This window comes from Cetorhinus maximus, chromosome 8 (assembly GCF_964194155.1).
Source record: "Cetorhinus maximus chromosome 8, sCetMax3.hap1.1, whole genome shotgun sequence".
NCBI lineage: Eukaryota > Metazoa > Chordata > Chondrichthyes > Lamniformes > Cetorhinidae > Cetorhinus > Cetorhinus maximus.
In genome coordinates this window covers 28432232-28457246 of record NC_135886.1, presented here as the reverse complement: position 1 = coordinate 28457246, position 25015 = coordinate 28432232, and the positions used below count along the sequence as shown (strand labels likewise).

General features: G+C 44.4%; 1 protein-coding gene across 2 annotated transcripts in view; it reads right to left on the bottom strand.

Moving 5' to 3' along the window:
* Positions 1-322: 322 nt before the first annotated feature.
* LOC144683528 (chemokine-like protein TAFA-5) overlaps positions 323-25015 on the bottom strand; it is a 376146-nt gene continuing 351453 nt past the window's right edge. For both annotated transcript variants that reach the window (XM_078546609.1, XM_078546608.1), the window contains one exon: positions 323-1472. In XM_078546609.1, coding sequence (XP_078402735.1) covers positions 1464-1472 — 9 coding nt within the window. In that variant the 3' untranslated portion in view covers positions 323-1463. The remainder of the gene's footprint in view (positions 1473-25015) is intronic.

Genomic DNA, 25015 nt, shown 5'->3' with positions numbered 1-25015 from the left:
CATAAAGTCAGAGCAAATTATGAATATGATATATTCATGCATGAAACACTGAGGCATGGAGTATGTTGGTGATTATAGTGTAAGTCATTTCCATAAAATGTAAATATTACATTAAATAATTGCTTATTTTCTTGAAATTATGCATTTTTGTACATGAGGTGGAAAATATTTCTTATCTTCCTAATGCCAACACTTATTTTTCACTTGAATGAGCAGAATCAGAGGAAGACTTATGGACGTTCATTTTTATAGCAAGATTTCATTCTTTTGCTGCTTTCATTTGACAAAGAGGCAATAATTCCTCTGCTCAGTATTTCTTCAGTAAAGTAACAGCTTTATTTGGCAGCATGAGATGTACTCTATTCACATCACAGCTTTCCATCATGGCATTGCAGGCCTTACATGATGAGCACGTACACAGTTAAATAGGTTTCCTACAAAGATACAACATACAAAATCTGTTAGAGGTTTACAAATTAAGATTCTTTCTCTAAACACATTGAATGATAACTTGTTTTGAATGCCACATTCAAAACTGAAAAATGCCATTTTTGAAGTACGCTCAAGTTATTGGATTCTGCAATGTGTCTAATAGATCACAGGCCTGAACAAACAGATTAGAGCTTGCCTAATGCTCTGCAGTGGCATGATAGGACAAGTTAGAGCACAAAACCCACAGGATGTTACGAAAATGCATGAGCACATGCCTCAGAGCATGAGAGGTCCTTCTATGCCAGTGCAATTCCATCATCATTGTTTTATGTTCATGTGCTATTTAGTTCTTTAGGGTATTTAAGCCATTCCCAATCCCAGCTTCAACATCGCCATAAAGAATGAAATATTAGCTACACCACTGTAATTGTTTCTCCATCATTTGAGAAGCATTTTCTTTTCCTCCAGAGATGCTGTAGGCCTTTTGTTGATTACTCCAAGTGGTCATAATTATTGAAAGGGTGTTGAACAATACCATTTCTTTTATTGGCTGCAGAGGTCTTTCATTCTTTGGTCATTAGTTAGAAGTCTTGGAGGAAAAGGCGGATGAATTCTCATCATGCTGATGTATTTCTTGTTCACTCAATTAATATTTCAAGTTTTCCTTGACGTTTGACTTGAAAAAGGTTCAGTCTTGATGAAAGGACCCGAAGTGGAAATAACTTGACCATCTGCAAGACAGCTTTCACCAGAAAGGTATAGTCACGGGACAGCAATAGGTCCATAAAGGGAGAAGTCACCTCAGCTCCTGCAGGGCTCAGGCATCTGCATCTCTTAGGCTTGTGTACTTAACAGCTGGGCATGTCAGGCTTAGCCCCATGCTGGAGAAAACATTGATCCCACAGTGTAGCATGAACGTACAGAGTGACAGACAACAGATGGAGACTCACAGCAGCGAAATCATTTTTTTTTTGAGGTAAGTAGCACACACAGAATAAGCTGCCCAGGCAAGGATTTCTCCTTTGCGTGTGTCAGGAAACCTGCAAACCAATGAGAAATAACTGTGAGTAAATGGCACTTCGTATTTCCCTCGAGAACTTAATTTTAATTTCAGGCCACAGCAAGGGAGAATAAACACATTGTCCTTTCCTGCCTAAGTCAAAACAGAAAATAAGATGAGTTATCATTGAACACTGAATTAGATGAGCCCAGCTGCCAACAGAAGGGAGATCAGAATTGAACAGTGTACTTTTATTAAATACATTCCCCATGTGTTTTCTGACATCTGTTTTTACAAAACTTTTACAAAGGTTCAAATATTAGTATTTGATAGAAACAAGCCTCAGTACAGTTCCATATCCACAGTGATTCAGACAATTGTAAAATAGATCCCATCCACTTCAGCTACCAAAAAATGATTGTTTTGCCATTCAATTGAACTATGACCACATACAATGAAGAGGTTTACAGATGCCTGGAGAGCTATCAAAAACAAAAGCAAAGAAATCTTCAGTATAAATTATTTGAAAATTAAGATATCTGAAAAAATGTTTTGAGATACACGATATGCTATTTAGAGATGTCTTTGAACTGGTTCATGTAGTGTAGGAAATAACAGAAGCTGCATGGCATGTAACTGTAATCCAGAATGATGGGCTTGAATTTACACTTCCTGCCTCTTAGACCCACTTATCTCAGTTAAGTAACAGTTTGATCATTTTTTTATGGTATCAATGTATTACTGCATGGAAATGTATTGTCACTCAAATGGGGTGGTGCGGGGAGGGGAAACAATCTTCAATTTCTACTGATTGAATTGTTCCATTCCTCAATATGAGATACCTCTCAGCTGTACTTCAACGTATCCAGAAAATTAATACCTTTATTTCCTAAAGCACAAATTGTCTGTTTTATGACAAGATCTTATCACTAGCTCAACAAAGCTGTAAAGATGGCCCTTTCCAATCATCTTATTGTGAAATGAAGTGCTCTTAAGAGTGCATTTGCATAGTTTGTATGTGCAACTGTAATTAAAACACATAATATTAGTTCCTTATTAATAACTGGGTAGTGTAGTCTGCAGACAATAAGGTTTTCATTCTTTTACAAGTGAGGAAAGTATCTTTGACAGGAACACTTCATCTGCTAATGTAAAAAGGAGCAGCCATTAAACAGGTCCAGAGCACAGGTTCAAACCTAAGTTCACAATTTTGTTTCCAACTCACTCCATTTACCATCGTAATTTTTTTTTTGTTATTGCACGTTTGGTATTTTCAACTGGTTAATACATTCAAAGCTTATGACAAACTAACCACATGCAAACATATTGGGGTGATTTTAACTCCTGCTTGATAGGACAGTTAAAATGAAGCAATGTCATTTATCCACTCATATTCCAACCTGATCTGCTATGCCATGTTCCCACCTGGGAGTTAAAATTGAACACAGAAAAATAGTCAAAATTTGCTTCATTGGTAGTGATCATAGGGAAACCTAGGAAAGAGATCTTCAATGTGACATAGAGCTGGGAGTGATCAGATTGATTACAATAGTCTTATTCTACCTGTAAATTCAAATATCAGACACTGGAAATTATTGGTTACGTAGGATGATCCACAAAACAATGAAACACATACATCCTGCATTCAAAATATGCACATGATTCACCTATTGCTCAGCTGAGGAATAGGTTAGCTATAGAGATCAGAAAGATCCAGACCCTAGCTTTCTGCTGAGTTAGGTGATCTCAGCTGGGCTATTTGAATGACAAGAAGGGCACAATGAGTGGCTTAAGTGCTACTGGGTTATTGATACATGCTGGAGGTGCACACATGTGGACCAGGATCCTGGGCAGAATTGGGCTCAACTGTGAGCTTCTCTGGGACAGCAAAGCGACTGATGTTCAGAGTCAAGTCTTCACACATGAAGGTTTGGGCAGCATACTTGATCGAGTTTCCTGCACAGACCTGAATGAGAAGTCAAATGAGTTCAGGAAGGAGGAGGAAAATTGATGGAATGAAAATATAACAATCATTCTGACATTACAAAATCAACTTGAATATGATGGAGGAGATGTCGAAGACGAATATTCAGTGTTGCTCTGGTTACAAAAATATAAAAATATCAGTGGGTGTTTTTACTATCTTCACCAGGGTGAAGCTTAGACAGGTAAAGCAAGCATGGGAGAAATCACACATCAAAATCACATATCTGTAATACAGCCATATAATTATTTTAGATCAACGTTTTCCATATGTTAGCCACTAACTACATGCGGTTAATTAGGAATCCAGATGTAGCTAATAGCATTTCTAATTAATAAATAAAAATGAGTAATAAAGACAATCATTGGGCATGTAATCACAACCCTAACACTTGCATTGCATGTTTAAACATACTTTTACTGTTTCGTGCATATGTCGGTAAAATGGTAAAACAGAAAGCAGAGCGTGTGTGTTTTTAAATCATCGTAAGTTCTCTACTTGATTTGTTACTGAATATGATAGCTATTTGTTAAGTAAATATGAAAATGTGAAGTACATTTACCAGTCGCGTGTTTTCTAATAAAATTAGTGCATGTGGCTAAAACAGTGTCACCATAGCCTTAAATTTTTCTGCTGGACTAGGCTGTTTTAACTGGGAATCACACAGCATGTAAAGCTACCCACCTGATTTTCCTTTCTGCTTTCCATCCAGGTGATGCTTTACCCACAAACTAACATCTACCCCAAAATCTTTGCATTCAAACACCTCAAAGCATTTATTACAAAATAATGTATCTCTATTTCCCTCCAAATTATTGTCACAGTATGAAACAAGGCACAAAAAGAAAACATTGATGCACTGGCTCTTGGAAATGTTCCTACAAGTGTGTGACCTCAGCGACTAACATCTGGGGCTGAGTGAAGGTTGGTTGCTTTCGAGCAGTGATTGGGTGAAACCTTCAGGATGGTTGTGGGGAAGGTGGAGGTTGGGGGCTGGTTGTGATGGGATGGTTGTTTAAGAGGAAATCTCTTCTAGTATGAACGGGTAGCAGAAATAAAGTATGTGGAGGGCATGCAATTAGGGAAGGGGAAGATTGACTCTTAACTCACTTAGAGGTTCAATGAGGTAAAGATAAATTACCTTTAGTACATTCTCAGTTAATCAGAGATACAGTGACAATCTCTGTCTCACACACACACACACACACACACACACAGCAAAAAATGGAGGCTTTAGGTAGGAGAAAAAAAAGAAACAGGCCAGTTACATACCCTAGACAGACATACACAAATGTGGGATTAAGATTTGGTTTAATCTCATGTGATTAAGGTTTTTGCGATCTTTTTACTTATTATATGGCTTGTGGATTTGTACTGCAGCTAGAGATAATGAAATGCTTAAAGTTGTTCATTCCCAGGGTGCTTTAGAGTTTAATGAATCAAGCTACAATTCAGCTGCCGCTGCTGTTTAGCTTCTGCTGAAAGAGCAAAATGTATGATTTGTGCTTGTTGATTTTTTTTTTTTGTTCCTACAGTGTGAAACAAGATTGCTAAGACAGTTTTAAGATAGACAGTGGGACAATAGGCCAGGATGATAAACAAGTTGGTGTCTTGTAAGAACTACCTCATTTCTGGTGGTGCTTCAAGAGCCTTCAGCAAATTTAAGAACATAAGAAATAGGAGAAGACCATACAGCCCATCGAGCCTGCTCCATGATTCAATATGATCATGGCTAACCTTCAGCTTCAACTCCACTTTCCCATCCACTCCCCATATCCCTTGATTCCCTAAGAGACCAAAGCCTGTCTAACTCAGCCTTAAATATATTTAATGATGGTGCATCCACAACACTCTAGGGTAGAAAATTCCAAAGATTCACAATCGTTTGAGTGAGGTTTTTCCTCATCTCAGTCTTAAAATGATCAACTCCACTGTGCCCCCTTGTTCTAGATTCCCCAGCTAGGGGAAACAATAGGCGGAATCATCCACCCCCACTGGTGTTGGACGTGCTTGACAGTGTGAGCAGACAATATGGTGAGAAGGCCAAAAATCGGTTTCATAACATGGTGAAACCAGTTTGCAATTGTCCACTCAGCCCATCGATGGCGAGCCACTGATTCCACCATCGGACTTTGGGAACCTCATTGTAATACATCAGCATATCGTAAGGCCAGCCGCTCGAATCGTCCCCGCCTCGCTGGATCATACGGCCGTGTTGATGTGATTGCACGCCGGCATGTTTCACAACACCATGTAAAAAGCGTGCATTGGCAGGCTGGACTTTGAGGGGAGCTCGGAGGTGAGTGCACAGTAATGCTGTGCAGCGCTCATGAGGGATGCCTGTTGGATTTCAAGGATGAGGCGCACTGGGAGGAGGGGGCAAAGGCTGCTCTACGGTTGAAGGTAGCACACAAGCACATGTGGGGTGGGCGAGATAATCGGCCATGCATTAGGGACATCTTGTATGAAATGACAATTCCTCTACAGCTGACACGGTTCAGGCACAGCCACATTGATATGATTGGACCCTGGCCTCTAGCTTATCTGTCCACTCAAGCATAGCAGAGGCATCAAAGTGTCACCAACTGCTCCAAGGCTTTTCAGCCCTTGGGTACAAACGGCAAACTAATGGGCGTTTTAGTAGACTGCAGAACAGTTGGACGACTGGGTACGTTGTACTATCTCCTTGCAAAAGCTGGCCATGGAGCAGTCACTGCTGGAACAGCTCACAGCCCCTTGCAATGTCATTGTCCCGGTTTGGACCCATCTCCTCCATGGTTCAAGCTAACAGTGCAACCTTGCAGCGCAGGTTAGGAGAATGCCTGCGCCTGAGCTGAGAGCACAGCATGCAGTCGCTGCGCAAGGCTGCTGCCAATCGGTCAGGTGGAGTAGGTTTTCGGGCAGCCATGCAACGCACTAATCTCTGGCCATCCAAGTGGTGTCCAGCACTCTCCAGGATGCATTAAGAAGCCTTCAGACTTAACCGAGAGAGGTTTTTAGCACACCCATGCTAACCCACACGTCTCTCTCTTTCATCCTGCAGGAGGAGTACATCAGGATCATGGAGCCTGGTGAACTAGCTGTATGCCTCGTGGCATATAGAGATAAGATGACAGAGAAGAAAGTGAATGAGGTGTCTGGGTGCGCAGAGGGAGGAGCAGCATCCTCTGGAAGAAGAGGCTCCTGCACACGCTGCTGAAGAGCCACTTTGAGTCATCACTGGTCGGTGACTAGCCAGACTCAGGGTCTATAGATGCCGCCTTTCATTCCTGCAGATGACCGAGAACTAGTGTCGCCAAGGACTGCACATGTGTTGGGAACTGGTCGGTCACATCTGCCAGCTACTGCAGGATTTAGCGCCACGTGGAGATGGGGGGCATCCACTGCCAGTGGCCATTAAAATGACCGTGGCACTCAATTTCTACACCAGTGGCTCCTTTCAGGGCTCCACAGGTGACCTCTGTGGAAGTTCACAAGCCATCACCCACAAATGCATCCATGAGGTCATGGATGCCATCTTCGCGAGGGCACACAACTTTGTGCAATTCACCCGGGACCAGGAGAGCCAGGATGGAAGAGTGGTTGGATTTGCCCAGATCTCAGGTTTCCCATAGGTGCAGGGTGCCATTGACTGCACTCACATGGTGCTCAGATCTCCATAGCAACATGTGGTCGACTATGTCAACCGCAAGGGCTTCAATTCACTGAATGTGCAGCTGGTGTGCGACCACCACAAACACATCCTGCTGGTCTGGACACGGTTTCCAGGGAGTGTGCATAACTCCTACATTTCCAGTCAGTCACAGACTCCTGATGTCTTCTAAGGTCCACAGACGCTGCAGGGATGACTCCTCAGGACAAGGGCTATCCACAGAGGACGTGGCTGATGAAAACCGTGCAGCAGCCTCAGACTGCAGCAGAGAGAAGGTATAATGAGGCTCATGCTGCAACTCGTAACTTGGTGAAGCAAACCATCGGGATGCTGAAAATGAGGTTCTGGTGCCTGGGTCGGTCTGGTGGAGCCATGCAATATAATCTATAGAGGGTGTCGCGCATCGTCATCGCTTGCTGAGCCCTTTACAACCTGGAGCTGCAACAGGGAGAGAAGCTGGCTGAGGAGGAGATGCAGGAGCTGGAGGTCTCCTCCAATGAGGAGGACATCGATGGTAATGAGGGTGCGGAGGTCCTTGAAGGCAACGATGACAGCGATAAGACCCTCGCACTGGCCAGATGAGGCATGTGCACTCAGGAAGCCCTCATAGCTGCTATATTTCTGGAGGATGACGACAAAATGCGGTGAGGTTACCCCATAGATCCTCATATTGCATCTATGAACATCTGACTCCAGTCTGGCCTATAGCAGTGCACATACCCTCTGTGATAATGCTCCTGTCATTGAGACACAGTGGAGGCCCTAATAGTCGCTCAATTCCAGGAGGATGGTGATGACATGAGGTGAGGACACTCCATAAATCTTCACATAGCCTCTGAGTATGTCTGACTCCTGTCTGGCCGAGGGCAGCTCGCTTGTGCTCTGTGATCAGGGTCATATCATAGAGATGCAGCCATGAAACTTTAAAAGTATCTGATCCTTTGTCTGCCTTCAGCACCTGACCCCTTCAGGGACACAGCATCAGCAATCACAGATGCTGAAAATATGGGGGCCAACCCCAACTTAAAGGTGTTGAGGGCACTCAGAGAGAATGAGATAACTCTACAACCTGCCCACAACATTCTGGCAGCAATGGCAACCACCACTGAGGCGCAGGCATCACTAATGTGTCCAAGGAATGTGAGGCTGGACCATCATTTTGTTCTAAAAGCTGCACAAAGCACCGGGAAAAGGCTCTGCACTGAGACACCTGCCTTTTATCTTGTGCAGAAAGGTTTCACATCTGAGTGATAAGAACACTGCTCATCAGAACAAGGGGCACAGGCAGGAAGACATTCTTGAGAGTTTATTTACAATAGTGAACAATATATACAAATGATTGACAGCCATGCCCAGGCTGTGCAACTATATCTTCTTACCTTTCTTACCTCTGCCGCTACGTTTTGGGGCTCCCTGGACATCCACAGCAGATGTGGAGGCAGCCAGCTGACGGCTACACCCTGTCTATGATGGCTTTGCCAAGCATCCTCTGAAGGGCCGAGACCTGGATGCTCCCAGCCTGCTTTCGGGGCCCTGCTGTGTGGCAGTGGCACTCTCCACGGCCTGTGGAGCTGGAGTTGCTGGGGTCACAGCAAGAGGAGATTCTGATGGGGCAGACACTCCCAGAGTCACCTGGATGGATGGCCCCGGGGGTATAGTTGCTGATCCTCCTCCGTATGGGTGCCTGAGGGCTGCTGGCTGACTTCTTGAGGAGAAGGTGCAGCTGGAGTGAGATCGAGTTGCCCCGCACCCCTCTCAGGCTCACATTGTTGGAGGCCAACTATGGTGTCAGTGATGGAGTTCAGCCCACATAGCAGTGCAGGAGCGACATCCTGGAACAAGGTCTCCATGGCAGCCACCATCCTACCAGTGTTGACCTCAATGCATTGGCATGCCAGCGCTATCACCTCAGAATGAAGATGGACAGACTCCTTGATTGTGCCTTTCAATCTGAGGAGTGCAGTGGACATCCCTTCCTGATGCTCCTGAGCTTGCCTTTGCAGCTCCAGCAACTGTGACATGACCGAGTCCAGAGGCTCGTTATCTGACTGCCTCCAGCAATCCTCCTATTGCCGGATGCCAGGGAGGTCCCTGCCGCCACCTGCTGCAGATCAGACAGTGCGATGTGCTCACCAGTGATCCTGAAGCTACTCTAAAGCTAGGTCCCACCGAGGTGTGTATCGCTGCGCTGGTGGAGGGTGTGGGTGTGCACTGTGATGGGTCTGCAATGAAGATGCCTTCAGGTTTCTCTTCAGAGGTTTCTTAGTTGCTTCATTGGAGGTTCTGGGTTGTGTACTCCATCGGCTGTTTCCCAGATGTGCCTGTCAAAGCAAGCAGAGATAATTAGTGCATATCAGTGGCCTGTGAAAGAGGACACATCACGCACAGCATGGTTGCCTGGTGGATGTTGCATTGCTGGATCCTCACTTGGTAGAGCACCGCCAACCTCATCGTCAGCACAGGAACGGTCCAGGTCATTGCCGGTCAGCCGGATGGCTCTGTTTTCAAAGTCTGTGAGGACCTTAATTTCAGGCATTTCTCCACCAGTCTGCGACCTCTCCATTTTCTTGTGTGCCAGCTTGTCCTGCATGAGTAGAGATGAAGAGAGTGTAAGCAGGATGCCTGCCAGGCCAGATGATAAGTATGCCTGGCATGTGTGGGTGGTGAGTGGTCCCCTGGACAGGATGAGGACAATGATGGTATGTGTGAGAGAATGAATGTTGATGTCCCTTGAACTGGTACTGAGTGCGGGCCCTGTGGATGTGTGACGGGTTTGTGAGTGTATGAGTTGAGAGTGATGAGAAGAGTGATTTACCCTGGTGGAACGGAAGAGATCATTCATCTTCTTGTGACACTGGATGGCTGTCCTCTTTTGCAGGGCATTGGCGCTGACCACCGCTGCCATCGCCTCCCAAGCTGGATTGGTGATGTTGCTGCCCATCCTGCAGCCAGAGCAGGGGTAGAGGACATCACGGCGGGCCTCCACTGCGTCCAAAAGGCGCTCGAGGGTCACGTCACTGAAGCGAGGGGCTGCAGTCTTTTTGCCTGTCGGGGTCATCCTCACTTCCATGTGGCACTCCTGGGCTGGGAGCACTGAGAGGTGTGCGTGCGGCTACACTTTAAATGTGGAGCCCGCCGTGATGAAGCAGCAAGGTGATGACGTGGTGGGCAAATGAGAGCCCCCCCGCCATGGAAAGGGCGTGTTTCTCGAGAATGCATAATTAATGCGGCAGGTTTGGGACGATATGGCGTGAGAAGCGGCCATTGCGGCCGGCAGGTAAAACAATTTAGTGCAAATCTGGGGCGATTCCACCCAATGTCTCAGTTTCTACCCTGTCAAGCCCCTTCAGAATCTTGAATGTTTCAATAAGATCCCTCTCATTCTTCTAAACTCCACAGAATATAGACCCAATTTACTCAGTCTCTCACCATAGGACAATCCATTCAAGCCATGAACCAATCCAGTGACCCTTTGCTGTACTGCCTCCAATGCATGTCTATCCTTCCTTAAATGTGCACAGTGTTTCAGGTGTGGTCTCACCAAAACCCTGTATAATTGTAGCAAGACTTCTTTATGCTTGTACTCCAATCCCTGTGCAATAAAGGCCAATATGCCATTTACTTTCCTAATTACTTGATGTACTGATATGCTATCTTTTTGTGTTCCTTGTATTACCCAAGTCTCTCTGAATATCAGCACATAGGTTTCACACCTTTAAAAAATGTTATGTTTTTCTATTTTTACAACAAAAGTGAATAACCTCACACTTCCCCACATTATAGTTCATCTACCACCTTGTTGCCCACTCACTTGGCCTGTCTATATCTCTTTGCATGTTCTTTGTGTCCTCCTCACAGCTTGTATTTCCACATAACTTTGTATCATCAGCAAATTTAGATACATTACTCTCTGTCTCTCCTCCTAAGTCATTAATATAGATTGTAAGTAGCTGATTCAACCCGTGCATTATCACTGGACACAGCCAAGGTTAAAGACCCTGACAACATTCTGGTTGTAGTGCTAAAGACTTGGACTCCAGACATAGCTCTATCTCTAGCCGAGTTATTCCAGTATAGCCACAGTACTAGCATCTACCTGATAATGTGGAGAATTGCCCAGGTATGGCCTGTCTGCAAAAAGCAGGAAAAATCTAATCTGGTCAATTACCGCTCCACCAGCCTACTCTCAATCATCAGTGAAGCAATGGAAGGGATTGTTCACCATGCTATTGAGCGGCATTTACTCACCAATAACCTATGCACTAATGCTCAGTTTGTGTTCCACCAGAATTACTCTGCTTCCGAACTCAATACACCCTTAGATCAAACAGGGAAAAGAGCTGAATGTCAGAGGTGAGCTGAGATTTATTTCCCTTGACATCAATGCAGCATTTCACTGAGTGTGACATCAAGTAGCACAAGTCCAGCCCCAAGTAAAATCCAGCCCCAAGTTACACACTAAACTGGCTTGGAAATATTGCCTTTCCTTCATGGGTCCAAATCCTGGAACAGCTCCATGGGTATACCCACACCATACAGACAGCAGCAGTTCATGAAGGCAGATCACCACCATTTTCTGATGGGCAAATAGGGATGAGCAGAAAATACTGGCCTTGCCAGTAATGTCATCCCTGGAATAAATAAAAAATGTAAAAATGAACCAGCAATGGCAGCGTCCATGGTTAGAAACCTATAAAAATTTCTGCAGCTTTCTGTAACAATTTGTAGAGTCACAATTGAAAGAATCAAGAAAAGTTATATCCCTTTTCAGAGAAAAATGGGGTAATTGTACTTATTTTCCTGTATGCATACTGCTTAAAGACATTGTGCATGCCAGGACTTGCTTGGACATGATAAAAGGATTATGTTGCAACCATATTGGGTTTGTCAGATTCGAATTGTCTTACAGGCGTCACTTTCATTCCATGGAAAATCCTTTAAATTACAGACCAGTCACTGGGACAAATAAAAACCTTTGAAAATATCGGTGGGATGAAAGAAACAAAATGAAGGGAAATGTGCAACATTTGCTGCTGAGAACCTGAGGGAGCTTTTCCTGGATCAGCCCCCAGCGGCATTGGGTCACTTAGTGAAGCAAATGCCAGAAAATCAGTCAGGGTGGAACACACACCCAAAAAGGAACCTATATAAATTTTCCTTAAATGAAATGAATGGAGGAAAATCACATTTATTCTTCTACAGGCATGTGCTCCAACCATCCCAATTTTCTGTGATTCTCTGGACCCAAATAACCCAATGTACCTGGGTGCAGATTTAGGAGAATGGCCCTTCCATTGCTTGAAAGCACTTTTATGTTTACACATAAAGACATAGAATTTGAAAGGCGCAACTTGATAATGTGACTGCTGAAGCTGAAAAGAGGGAGTTCTGGATAATAAACAAGAACAAAGGGCATTGTGAGCAGACAATCATTTGTCTACACAATTAAGACAGAAGTAACTCATTGTTAACATCTAAAACACATCTCTTGTTCTACATGAAGCAGCTTTTACTACTGTGGATGAACTATCCACATCGGTCCAAAACAATCTGGATGGAATACTGTCAATGGCACTTTACACACCATTCATCCTGCCTGTGGTATCCTGCTCAGGCATGAAGTTGTTCAACTGAAGACTTACGGCGGGAGTTTCCACAGCCGCCCGCCACCGCGATCTTCCGGGTCCCGCCGCAAGTCAATGGACCGCTGGCTGGGGCGCTGCCTCGCCTGCGGCGGGTCTCACCCGTGACGGGGCCAGAAAACCCCGGCCTTAAACATAATTTATTGAGCTGCATTGGAAGACGCATTAGGCTATGGGAAATCTGTGACTTGCCTGTTGGTACCCCAAGTTTTCCTGTACTCCCCGCAACCACCAGGGTCAAATTCGTGGGACATCTATTCTTCCTACTGTTGCCTCCAGCTTCACCCTGCTGTTATGCCACCTAATACAGAAAGAAATAATTACATTTTGGTCATTAGGCCTGCTTTAGCCAGAATTTGAGGAAAAAAAAACCTTTCTCACTTTTCTCTATTGTTTTATGAACTCTTAGATTACATGAGGAGGAGGTCTAACAGCCAAAATGTCAGGTGGAACTTTCAACTTTGGTTGGGGGTGTAGTGGATCTGCTGCCTGTCATACACACTGTCTGATTTTTTTCCATTGATCCATCGTGACCAGTTTTACGCCTCCCACTAAGGTAGAAAGTCCTCTCCGTCATGTCCATCATTTTATACCGTGCACCCGAGCATCTTACTCCCTGCCACCAGCCTGCATGTCTGATGGCCACTACCTGAGTCCAGTGACAGAGAGTGAAATAATTTAAATTTACTTCTCTTCAAAAAGCTTTGTTGCACTTTAAGAAGATTACTTAAAATTCCATAAGAACCAAAACCACCAACTAACATTTTATAGATTAGAGTTTTGCCATTGAACTGCAATCTATAAGATTATATAGACCTGTGTTGAGATAAATTTGGCCGATTGTTTCAGGTTGTTATGTGAAAGGAATGAAAGGGAGAAAGTAATCTGCTGGCTTTTTAAACCTTAGAATGCAGTTGAAATAATTATGATAAAATGCCATTTCGCCAAAATATCTAATGTACCCCGTTGTCTGAATATATACTTTAGTATAGTTCCCCATAAAGATTTGTTATCAACATATTTCATGCAATTAATTCTTTCAAATACCATTGCATATAACCTATTGTGTTCATTAATGATCATTTCCTCTATTTAGCTTTTCTTTATTATTCTATATGAAAGCTTGATATGATATAAAATGAAATGTCTTTCTGAAAATAAATGCTGTATTCCTAACAGATTTTTTTGCAATTGCAGTGTGTCTCCATATTAATGTTCCATATGTATTTTTAACCAGTGTTTCACAAATGCTAGTATAAAGCACAGTGAGTAGAAATAACACATGGTTCTAGTAGCTAAAGAAGAAGAAATGATTAAGGTTTACCCCAAAAGACATCTCAGATTGATTTAAAAGCTGAACGTGTGCCAATTAGTACAAGTGCTGCTAGCTGCAGTGTCACAAGCTACCCTCCTCAACTGCTTCTACAAATGAGCACCATTATAATTGTTGTGGCAGAACTTTTGCAAAGTAGTACTGAGGACATACCAATTATTGGTATGGATCCTCTAGAAAAGTTTCCCTTGGCAGGTTGATTAGCGGGGTGTTGCTATTTCTCATACCTCGTACCATGTGCACTGAAGCAAGCAATTATTCACTGCAGTCTTTGGCCATGGTAGACATTTCAACACTTTATGCTTTATGGATAAACTGGTTTAATTTAGGCATCATTATAATTGGATATATTAAAGATCAACAAATTGTGATATATTAAACCAAATTTAGCAAGGTAAAACCTGATAGAAACAGACTTGTATTATCAAGGTTGTTAGGGACAACGTATCATTTTAAAGTTGAATATATATATTTGTTTGTTAAGGGAAAAAGGGTTTCACTTTCATGTTGGTTTGGTGTGAGCCTTAGTGCCTAGAAGTCTGGGTGGACCTGGGGCTGAAAAGTCAGTCTTTTGGGTTTGTTTATATGTATATACATTTTTAATGTGGTTTTACTACATCCAAAGTTAAAGAGATAGGGTAAAAAGGGGTTAGATGTTTTGTGATTTGGGGGGAAAAACACAAAGTAGAAAAAAACTGGGCTATTGCCTAGCAACAGTGGTCAAGTGACACAGAAACACAGAGAAAGACGGAAGAGTTCTGTGTGTGTCAAAGAGTGAAGACAGGGATTTTCAGCTCTCTGAGATAAGAAATACTACAAGGCTACTGGGAGACTGAGTTTAGGGAACTCATGTGTTTGCTCTGCAGATGAAGCAATAGTGAATTTGGAGTGCGGTTGTGGGTGCCTCGGGAGAGATATGGGTTGGGTGAGAAGCAGCAAATGAATGCTCAAGAATTCACTGGAAGAAAACTGTTTGTACATGTGCCAGTCCCAAGCAAGGGGCTTCAAGCTAATGGTAATTCTTCACTGGTTTATGTGTCTGTAAAGATATTGCTGGATAAAGGAATATTGGGAAATTAAATCATCTTCATGGGCATAACCTTACCCTTGGCGGGGATGCTTAGTGGGGGCGGGAAGGGGCAGTCGGGAAGCCGAACACTGCCCGCGATTGGCTCCACACCACGATTTCACGCAGGTGGGCCAATTAAGGGCCGCCCTGCATGGATTGCCAGTGGCAGTGCTAAGCAGTTTGTGCATGCGCGAGAAAGAGCGCTTCAATCTTCCTGAGGCACAGAGCCACCTCAGGGAGATTGAAACGCTGTTTAAAAATTTAACGAAGACAGTAAACATTTAATAAAAGATGTCCCCTCGTGTGACTCTGTCACATGAGATGGGACACGTTTTTAATTCCAAAATAAAGTTTTCATTTAATGGGCAGAATAGTACGCTCAGCGTGCGAGCGCTCTCCAGACATGCCTGAGCGTAAAATGATGCGCGATATTTCGTTTGGCGGGCGTGGGCCGGAGTCAGCTGTGTGCTCGCCTATAATTAAAAGGCCTATTAAGGCCATTAACAATCTAATTAAATTCAAATTTACGCTGCCCGTCCAACCTTACAGGCGAAAGGGCCAAGCAGTCTTCACATTTTTTTAGGAAACCTCATCCACGAGCAGGATGAAGCTTCCTAAAGCAAATAAACATTAAATAAAAACTTTATTTTGGAATTAAAAACATGTCCCATCTCATGTGACAGTCACATGGCGGGGGGTGGGGGGGCATGTTTTATTAAATTTTTACTGTCTTCATTAAATTTTTAAATGGCGTTTCAACCTCCCTGAGGCAGCTCCGTGCCTCAGGGGGATTGAATCGCTCTTTCTCGCGCATGCACGAACGGCGCACGAGGCGCGGTTCGACCTCCTCTCCCCGCCCGCTCGCCATCCACGCAGGGCGGGCTTTAATTGGCCCGCCCGTGTGAAATCGCGGCGTGGAGCCAATTGCGGGCAGTAGTCGGCTTCCCGACCGCCCCCGCCCACCCCCGCCAAGGGCAAAATCCTGCCCAATGCTTATTTTTTTTAAGGAAGCCTCACCCTGCTCGTGGATGAGGTTTCCTAAAAAATGTCAAGGCTGCTTGGCCTTTTCGCCTGCCCGCCAGCCGTAAGTTTGGATGGGCAGTGCAGATTTGAATTTAATTAGATTGTTAATGGCCTTAATAGGCCTTTTAGTTACCAGCAGGCGCACAGCCGACTCCGGCGCATACCCGCCCAACGAAACGTCACACAAGTGCGCAACGACGTTGGGACGCACGCCGGACGTCATCACGCTTCATTTTATGCTCGGGCGTGTTGGGCCCGTGTCCGCACACCGAGTGTAATATTCTGCCCCTTGTGTTTGTATTGAGATCTTTCTAACCTTTTTGCCTGGTGTAATATAGTTCATGTTTCTTGTTTAATAAGTACTTTATTCTTTGTGTTAAACATTTATCAGCAGACTCCTGTGACTTTGTTCCACGGTTTCTGAAAAAAAAGTTAGAATTTATCAACCAAGTTTCACTCTGGAACCTGACTTGTCCAGAATTAGCACCAGTTGGGATCATAACAAGATGATGTGCAGTATGATATATCTGACTGGTCAGCTATATATATTAAACTGTAATTCCCTGCATTGTACTCAAATTTGCAGAAGAGAATAAAGGACTACGGAGAATTTTGTGGTGTGCCAAGCAACTGAGATCTATCCTGGCTGAGAGGCAATGCAAAAATCCCTATTCTATACCATTGTTTTGCTGCTATCACATGAAGCATAATTAACATTGGTAGTAATAGCTAACTTTACAATTAAGTGTTGCAAAATCTGTATTGGCATATGGTCGTTCTAGTCTCAATGGAAATGAAGACATGAGCTCTCACCTTTTCAATCTGTAAAGAAATTATGACAGGCTTCACCTCTCTTAATTGCTCCCAGAGCACAAATTAAAAATACTGTACACTCATTCATGGTCTCAGCTGTTTTTATGCATACAAGCACTGTTATCAGAGCTGTTGTTGCATAATGATAATGTAAATGATAATGTAACTAGGCCGTGTTTCTCACATAGTACAGCATAGTGCATGTTGAAAATGGATCAAGGAAAGATTAAATAACATAAGTAACCTTAGATGCTTTCTCAGTACACTCGCAGGTAAACAAATTTTATGCAAGTAATTTTGTTATCGGTAGTTCTTTAATACTTCATACTCATGTTCTACTTGATGAAGATGTAGAAGTGTCTGGTCAGATATCATTCTGTAGAACTGTTGCAGTAATTAAGGTAATTTATTTATCTGCCAACTCTAATTGTGCCAGGTTATACTATACTTGGATTTGGAATAAGCATTTTTTTTTATCTCGTATAAAAAATTAAAGGTATGTCAGGATGATTAATGTGTAATGTAATGCGAGAGAAAGTGAAAGAAAGTGAAAGACTTGTATTCATGTATTGCCTTATCTCAAAACACTTCGTACACAATGGGGCAGGGTGGGGGAGGGGGATTTTAACATTGATGTACTGGGAGCAGGGAGGCCTAGTAATAATGCAAAGCAAATCTGAAAGTCTGGCTCATCTGTCTTCTGCCATTGGTAGGTTCCCTGGTCAGGAGGTCAGCCTGATTGATGGGCTTGACTTCCAGTGGGGCAAGTAGGAGAAGTCTGGAGAAACTGTAGCTGCCAGCGGTATCCCAAAACAACCAAGTTAAATCAGAGGCTCTGATGAAAGGTCACCTTAAGCCTTAAAAGTTAACTCTATTTCTCTCCACAGATGCTGCCTGACTTGCTGAGTGTTTCCAGAATTTTCTGTTTTTAAATGAGAGACTTCCAGCTTTATGAACATATTTAAAATGCCAGCCTGGCATTCTAGTGGGAGCAGTCTAGTTGCCTACCTCAGTAAAATCTGCAAGTTGACAAATAGGAGCCACTTCCTGACACATTTCTATTTTTTGTTGCTTTAACCCTTCATCTGCGCCCAATCCCGCCCACTCACTCATGTTATACCTCCCCGCAATAAGTTTGTTTTAATCATAACATTATATATGTTAATGATGCAGCCATCACCAATTAATCATCTTTTTGGTGGTGTTTAAGATATTGACTAAGACACCAGGTAGAATTGTCCTTTAATTACCTCTAATTTGTTCTACATCCTAAATCCATTCAGTTTTGTTCCTGATTTGAGGCTCTGTCCAATACTAAATATGCAAAATGTAGTTTTGTGGCTTATTCACAATAACCTCAACAGTAAATATTTTGGTTATTTATGTAAATGTGTCCTTGGAATAAATCATCTCGTGGCACTGGAGGTGACAACAGCAACTTGCATTTATATCTTACTTTTAATATAGTAAGGCATCCCAAGGTGCTTCGTGGCAGTGTTATCAAACACAATGGACTAACTTTAGATTGCTGGCATCCTGACATCAGGACCATACTTGAGGAGCAGCAATGGGAAATGTGTGAATATCAGTCAGAATCTCCTGAGGCAATATGGACCCTTGTGCAGAAAATGCAGCAGACCATTCATGACATGAGCACCAATATGTCTCAGTCATCTGTGCACAAGCTCCTTCATTGAAAGAATGGCCATCCTCATGGAGAGTCAACCGAATGGTTGTAGAAACAGCAAACTGGCATGAACAGAATACATGAATTGATCGCTCCATGGCAGTGATGGTTCATGGGCGGGCAAGCAGGTGCTCCACCATGCCTGGTGAGTGCAGGCATGCGGGCTTGAGGTAGGAAGGGATGATATTGATGAAACCACTGCTTAAGGGACCCCACCTCCTGATAATGGCCCCTCAGCTCCTCTGAGTGAAACACACAGTAAGCCTCACGTCTCCATAGCTGAGACTGTCTCTGCACAAATGCAGTTGGCACATCCTGTGGCAGTGCCCAGTAGTGCACTGCGATCCCAAAGAAGGGTACCATGGGCATCTCAGTGGCCAGGGTACCCTTTTGAGCAGCCTGCCTGCACACCTGCTTCAGCCACAGTCAAAACACCACAAAGGAGCTCCACAAGAGGGCAGAGATGCAAGGATAACATCACTCTCTGTTTCACCCAGGTACAGATCATTTAATCTTTGGTTCCATGCATGCAGGTTAATGTAATGAAATGGGCTGTCCTTGATACCTAGCATGTGCATTGTCTTTTTTACTGGGAAATTACGACTATGAGGTCCTAACTGTGTCTGAGATCTGAGGATGTTTATTGTGACAATGTGCACTTGCAGGAGGGTTGCTGCATCGTGAGTGATGAACCTCATGAAAAAAATAACATGATGCTGGCCTCTGGATAGGGGCTGCAATATCTAAACTAGAGGTCCGGATTAGATGCCTCTATTGAAGCATCTGATGTGCTTAGGAAGGTGTCCCTGGATCAGGTCGTTTCCACAGAAGTCCGATCTCTGGGTGGTCTTGTCATACTGCCGGCTGATCCTCTTCGAAATCCACATCTTCCAACAAGGCAGTGCGCTCTTCCTCATGGACATCCATTAGTTTTACTCATCCCTTCTCATCCCTTCCTACCTCATCTCTGAATGGCCATTTTGTGCAGAGTGAGCAAACCACAATGATGTGGCAAAACCCTTGAAGGGCCGTTCTGCAGGGCGACAAGACACTGGATCTACATTTTCAGGAGGCCAAGGCCTACCCAGTGGTGGCCCTTGTTATGATAATGGTAGCAGTTGTATTGCTCTTGTGCCTCAGTTGTGGGGTCTCACACAGAACTCGGCAGGCATCACTTTACTGGCTACCCAGAGTCACCTCGGAGGCTGTGTTGTGGAAGAAACAGCTGTGGCCCTTGTGACTGCCTCAGGGTGAAAGAATCGTGACAGGTTGCCAGGAAATGTAGCGCCCAGCTGCAGGAATCTGCTTGTGATGCACGTTTAATGAGTGGAAACCCTCTCTGTTGATGAATGCTCTGGCTGAGGCGACAGGGCCTTGATGGCCACCTGGGTGCGGTTGATCATGCTGAGTACCTGAGAGAATCCTGCCATGGAGGCAAACCTCACGGATCTCTGCTGCTCCGACACGCTCAGGAAGTGTGATCCTTTGGGGGTAGTGACAGTTCTGTGGGTATCACCTTCAGGCCCCTCATGCCTCTCTGCCAGCATCTCTGCGTCCCTCTGAACCAGGGGACTGTCTGCGTTGCTGTGCACACTACTTCTCATCACTGCTCCAGCTGAGTTTTGAGTAAGTGGCCCCCATCTCCCAATACCGCCACAATCACAAGGTACTTAGAAGCGAATCTCCTAACATCTTATTGTGACGACCATTGACCACAATATCCAGTTACCACTCCCCACCCCTTTTCGCATTGTCAATATGATAGCTCGACTTCTTCAGTGGTAAGTCTGTAGCCATTCATGGGCCCCTCTTTGCTTCTACTCCCTTTTAACAAAGTGTTAAATTCCTGGTGTTTCACTCAATGGCTTCCTGCGAAGGCAGCTGCCTTATCTGCTTGTATGAGATTCTGACACAATGTGGTGCCTGTGTGCCATTGGAAAAATTGCAGATGTGAGGACATTTACCACTCAATTGGATGAATAATGAGCTTAATTGACGTCTTGTTGCTTCCCAGGGGCAGCCCTCTTCTACAAGGTGCCATCTCCTGCAAAACTGCGTGGTGGTGGCAACACCTCTGGTAACCTGCACGTCACGCTCCTGTGTAAAATGGTTGGTAAACATGTCTCCTAGCCTGTCTGCACCTCCACGGCAAAATCCAGCCTAATGCTACACTAAGCCACATAAGGGGATATTAGGTGTTATGGTATACCTTGAAGCGGGTGTGTTTATGTTTTCTGTACACATTACTAGCGGGGAAATGATGTGATTCAGTCTTAGTCTCAGTTTGTTCTGTGGAAGCTACCAACTCAGATATGTGTACAAGTTCTCCAGCTGTGTAATACTGCTACCAACTTCTCAAATCCTCAATAAACAAACCCACGTATTTTTGTGTTAACCACTTCCTTATGTGCGGTTGGTGCCTTGATGTTTATCTAAGAAGTAAGACAAAGAGAAGGAAAACACAACATTAAGGAGATGATCAAAAGTTTGATCAAAGACATAGCGCCTTAAGGGAGTAAAGAGAGGGAGAGCGGCAGAAGGTTTAAGAATTCCAGAGCTTAGAGCCTCAGGACTGAAGGGACTGTCTCCAATGTGGCAGCGATTAAAATCAGAATGTGCAAAAGGTCAGATTTGGAGGAGCACTGATCCTGACTGTAAGAGATTATGAAGATGGAGAGGGACAAGGACATGGAGGAATCTGAAAACAGGAAAGAAAATGTTACCATTAAGATTTTGCTTAACTGTGAGCCAACGTAGTCAGCTAGCACAGGGATAATGATTGGCGAGCAGGACTTGGCGTGAGTTAGGATAGAGGCAGCATAGTTTTGAATCAGATTAAGTTTATGGAGGGTGGAAGAATGGAGGCTGGCCTGCATTGGTATAGTCAAGTCTGCTGGTAAAAAGAGGCATGGGATTTCAGCAGCAGATGAGCTGGGACAGGAGTGGAGCCGGGTGATGTTATGGAGATAGAAATAGGCAGTCTTAGCGATGGCATGACTATGTGGTCAGAAGATTACAAACAGTCTGGTTCAGCCTCAGACAGTTGCCATGGAGAGGGATGGAGTAGGTAGCTAGGGAAGAGTTTGAAGTGGGGATTGAAGACAATTACTTTACACCTCCCAATATTTAATTTGAGGAAATTTCGGCTCATTCAACAACAGTTTTGTGATCGAGTTGTTACAATTGGCCGTTCAATTTGGGATGTCTGATAGATTCCACAAATATATTGTATTTAATCAGTCTATAATCTCTTGTAATGATCTGATTACTACAATTCATGTTCTCTTTGTGATTTTGAGCTCGAAAAAAGTGCTTCCCATCTTTAAAGTCAATGTATATTGATAGGTTTAAGTGAAGAAATATTGTAGCCATTTTCACATGGATTATATTTCCATGTATTCCCATTAATTAGAAAATGATTTGATTGTTTTAAGGTGACACTTACTGCACATACCAATGCAGAGAATCTGCAGAAAATGCCTGGCCATTACAAATTATGTGCCACAGATCTAACAAATTCTATGATTGCTGAAAAATTGTGAAGGGTTTCCATATGCACAAATCAGCAAAGCTGCACAAATCAACAACATTCAAGAAGTTGTGCATGGATCTCAAGCTGTTTCTGTCTGATACTTGACGACCGACTGCGAAAGTGATTAAAGCATTCCGAAGTACTGTGGATGATGGAAATCTGAAACAAAAACAATAATGAAATGATAAAAATGCCGGAAATATTCAGCAAGCCAGGCAGTATCTGTGGAGAGAGAAACAGCGTTAGCATTTCAGGTCTATAACTTTTCATCGGAACTCAATAAATTATTCTGTTTCAACTGCTGAAAAAAGAGACATGTCAAAGCTTTTTGTCTTGCACTCTTCAGGACACTTCACAAGAATACCAATATAAGGGGAAACATTTCAGCAATACTCAAATTCTGTACTACCAAACCATTATCTGATTCAATTAGTAAGATCTGTACAAAAACTATTTTAGAAGGTATTACACCAGTTCTGTAGTTTGCTCATCCAGGTCAAGTATTGTCCCATTAATTTAAAATCTTGTTAAAATTAAAAACAGTCTATGTTGTCATACTGAGAAATGCAAACAAAGCAGGGAGGACAAGTTCAACCTTTTAATCAACTGTGCACACATCAAACAAAAGAAATTGAGAGCAGAGTGGTTAAAAAAGGAAGTAACCTAACAATAATTAGGGATTAAAATATTCGACCAAAAAATGGGCAATGGGGGAAGAAAATAATTGCAATAAGTGCTCCAAATGCAAATATTCAGATTATATGGGAAATAAATGGGCAAATTGCCATCTCCCAAGGCAGCGGCTGGGGAATTGTTGCACTGTTTGCTCTCACGTCCTGTATTTTATAGACGCCCACATGTTACTGTGACAAGCCAGCTGTGTTACACCCACTATCTACTACTCACTGATGGTACAAATTATCAAGAAACAATTGTGATTGTATGACTTTATTTTAATATTTAAACTATCTGTGGCTCTTTCAGAATAAATTATTTTTGGTTTCAAGGGTTGAATTACAAAGTCACAGTGACACGGATTTGGGGTGGAATTTTCCCAAATTTGCAACAAGTGTGGTAGCTTGTGGGTAAAATGACGTGCTGCCCGCCGATGGCGATGGCGGGTTTTCACGCTGTATCGTCCCCAGCCTCATTATTTATTCACTCCTGGGAAACGCGCCATTTTCATGGCGGGTGGGCTCCTCATTCGCCCGCCCGCCATCATCCCGCTACTGCATCACGCCGGGCGCCATGTTTAAAGGCCAGCTGCAAGCACAGCGCTCATTACTTCCAGCTCGCCACTGCTGACTGGGAGACATGGCCCTCAAAGGCAAGAAGACTGCAGCCCCGCCCCCCCCCGCCCCGGTTTAATAACGGGTCCCTCGAGCGACTGCCGTATGCCGTGGAGGCCCTCCTGGATGTCCTGTACCACCACTCTGGCCGCAGGATGGGCAGCAACATGACCAATTCGGCTTGGAAGGTGGCAGCAGCCGTGGTCAGCGCCAACGCCCTACAAAAGAGGACAGCCACTCAGTGCCACAAGAGGATAAATGATCTCCTCCGTTCCGCCAGGGTAAGTCACTCTTCTCATCACTCTCAACTCACACACTCACAAACCCAATCACACATTCACAGGGCCTGCACTCACTGCCAGTTCAAGGGACATCACCATTCGCTCTCTCACACACGCCTTCATTGTCCTTATCCTCATCATGGGACAACTCACCGCCCACACAGGCCAGGCACATTTATCATCTGGCCCAGCAGGTGTCCTGCTTACACTTTCCATATTTCTATCCATGTAGGACAAACTGGCACACAACAAGAGAGAGGTCACAGACTGGTGACAGAATGCCCAAAATCTAAGTCCTCATGGTCTTTGAAACCAGAGCCATCCAGCTGGCCGGTGAGGATCTGGACCGGTCCTGTGTCGATGGTGAAATCGGTGCTGCTGTATCAAGTGAGGATCCAGCAGTGCAACATCCATCAGACAACCATGCCGCGAGTGATGTGTCCTCTTTCACAGGCCACTGCCATGCGCTAATTATCTCTCCTTGCTTTCGCAGGCACATTTGTCAAACTGCCGACAGAGCCCATGACCCAGGCCCTCCAATCAAGCCCCGAAGAAACCTCTGAAGAGGAATCTGGAGTCACCCTCCCTCCACCCACCCACACCCTCCACCAGCGCAGAGACACACACCTCGGTGGGACCTAGCTTTAAAGTAGCCTCGGGATTACAATCTGGTAAGCACACCGCACTGTCTGATCCACAGCAGGTGGCTGCAGGGACTTCTCAGGTGTCCAGCACTCGGAGGACTGCTGGAGGTCAGAAATCTGCTGAGTCCGAGTCAGATGATGAGCCTCTGGACTCGGTCATGTCACAGTTGCTGGAGCTGCAAAGGCAAGCTCGGGAACATCAGGAAGGGATGTCCGCTGCACTCCTCAGATTGCAAGGCACGAAGGAGGAGTCCGTCCATCTTCAGTCTGAGGTGATAGTGCTGGCATTGCAACGCACCAAGGTCAATACTGGTAGGATGGCGGCCACTGTGGAGACTTTGGTCCAGGACTTCGCTCCTGTGCTGCTGCGTGGGTTCAACTCCATCATTGATGCCATATTTGGCCTCCAACAGTGTGTATGCAACAGGGATGTCTGGCAGCTCGATCTCACTCCAGCTACTCCTGTTCCACAAGGAGTCAGCCTGGGGCCACTGGGCACCCATAGGGAGGAGGATCAGCAGGTGCACACTCCGGGCCCATCCATCCAGGTGACTCCGGGAGTGTCCGGCCAATCTGACTCCCTCTTCCTGTGACCTCAGCAGCACTAGCTCCACAGGCCGAGGAAGGTGCCACT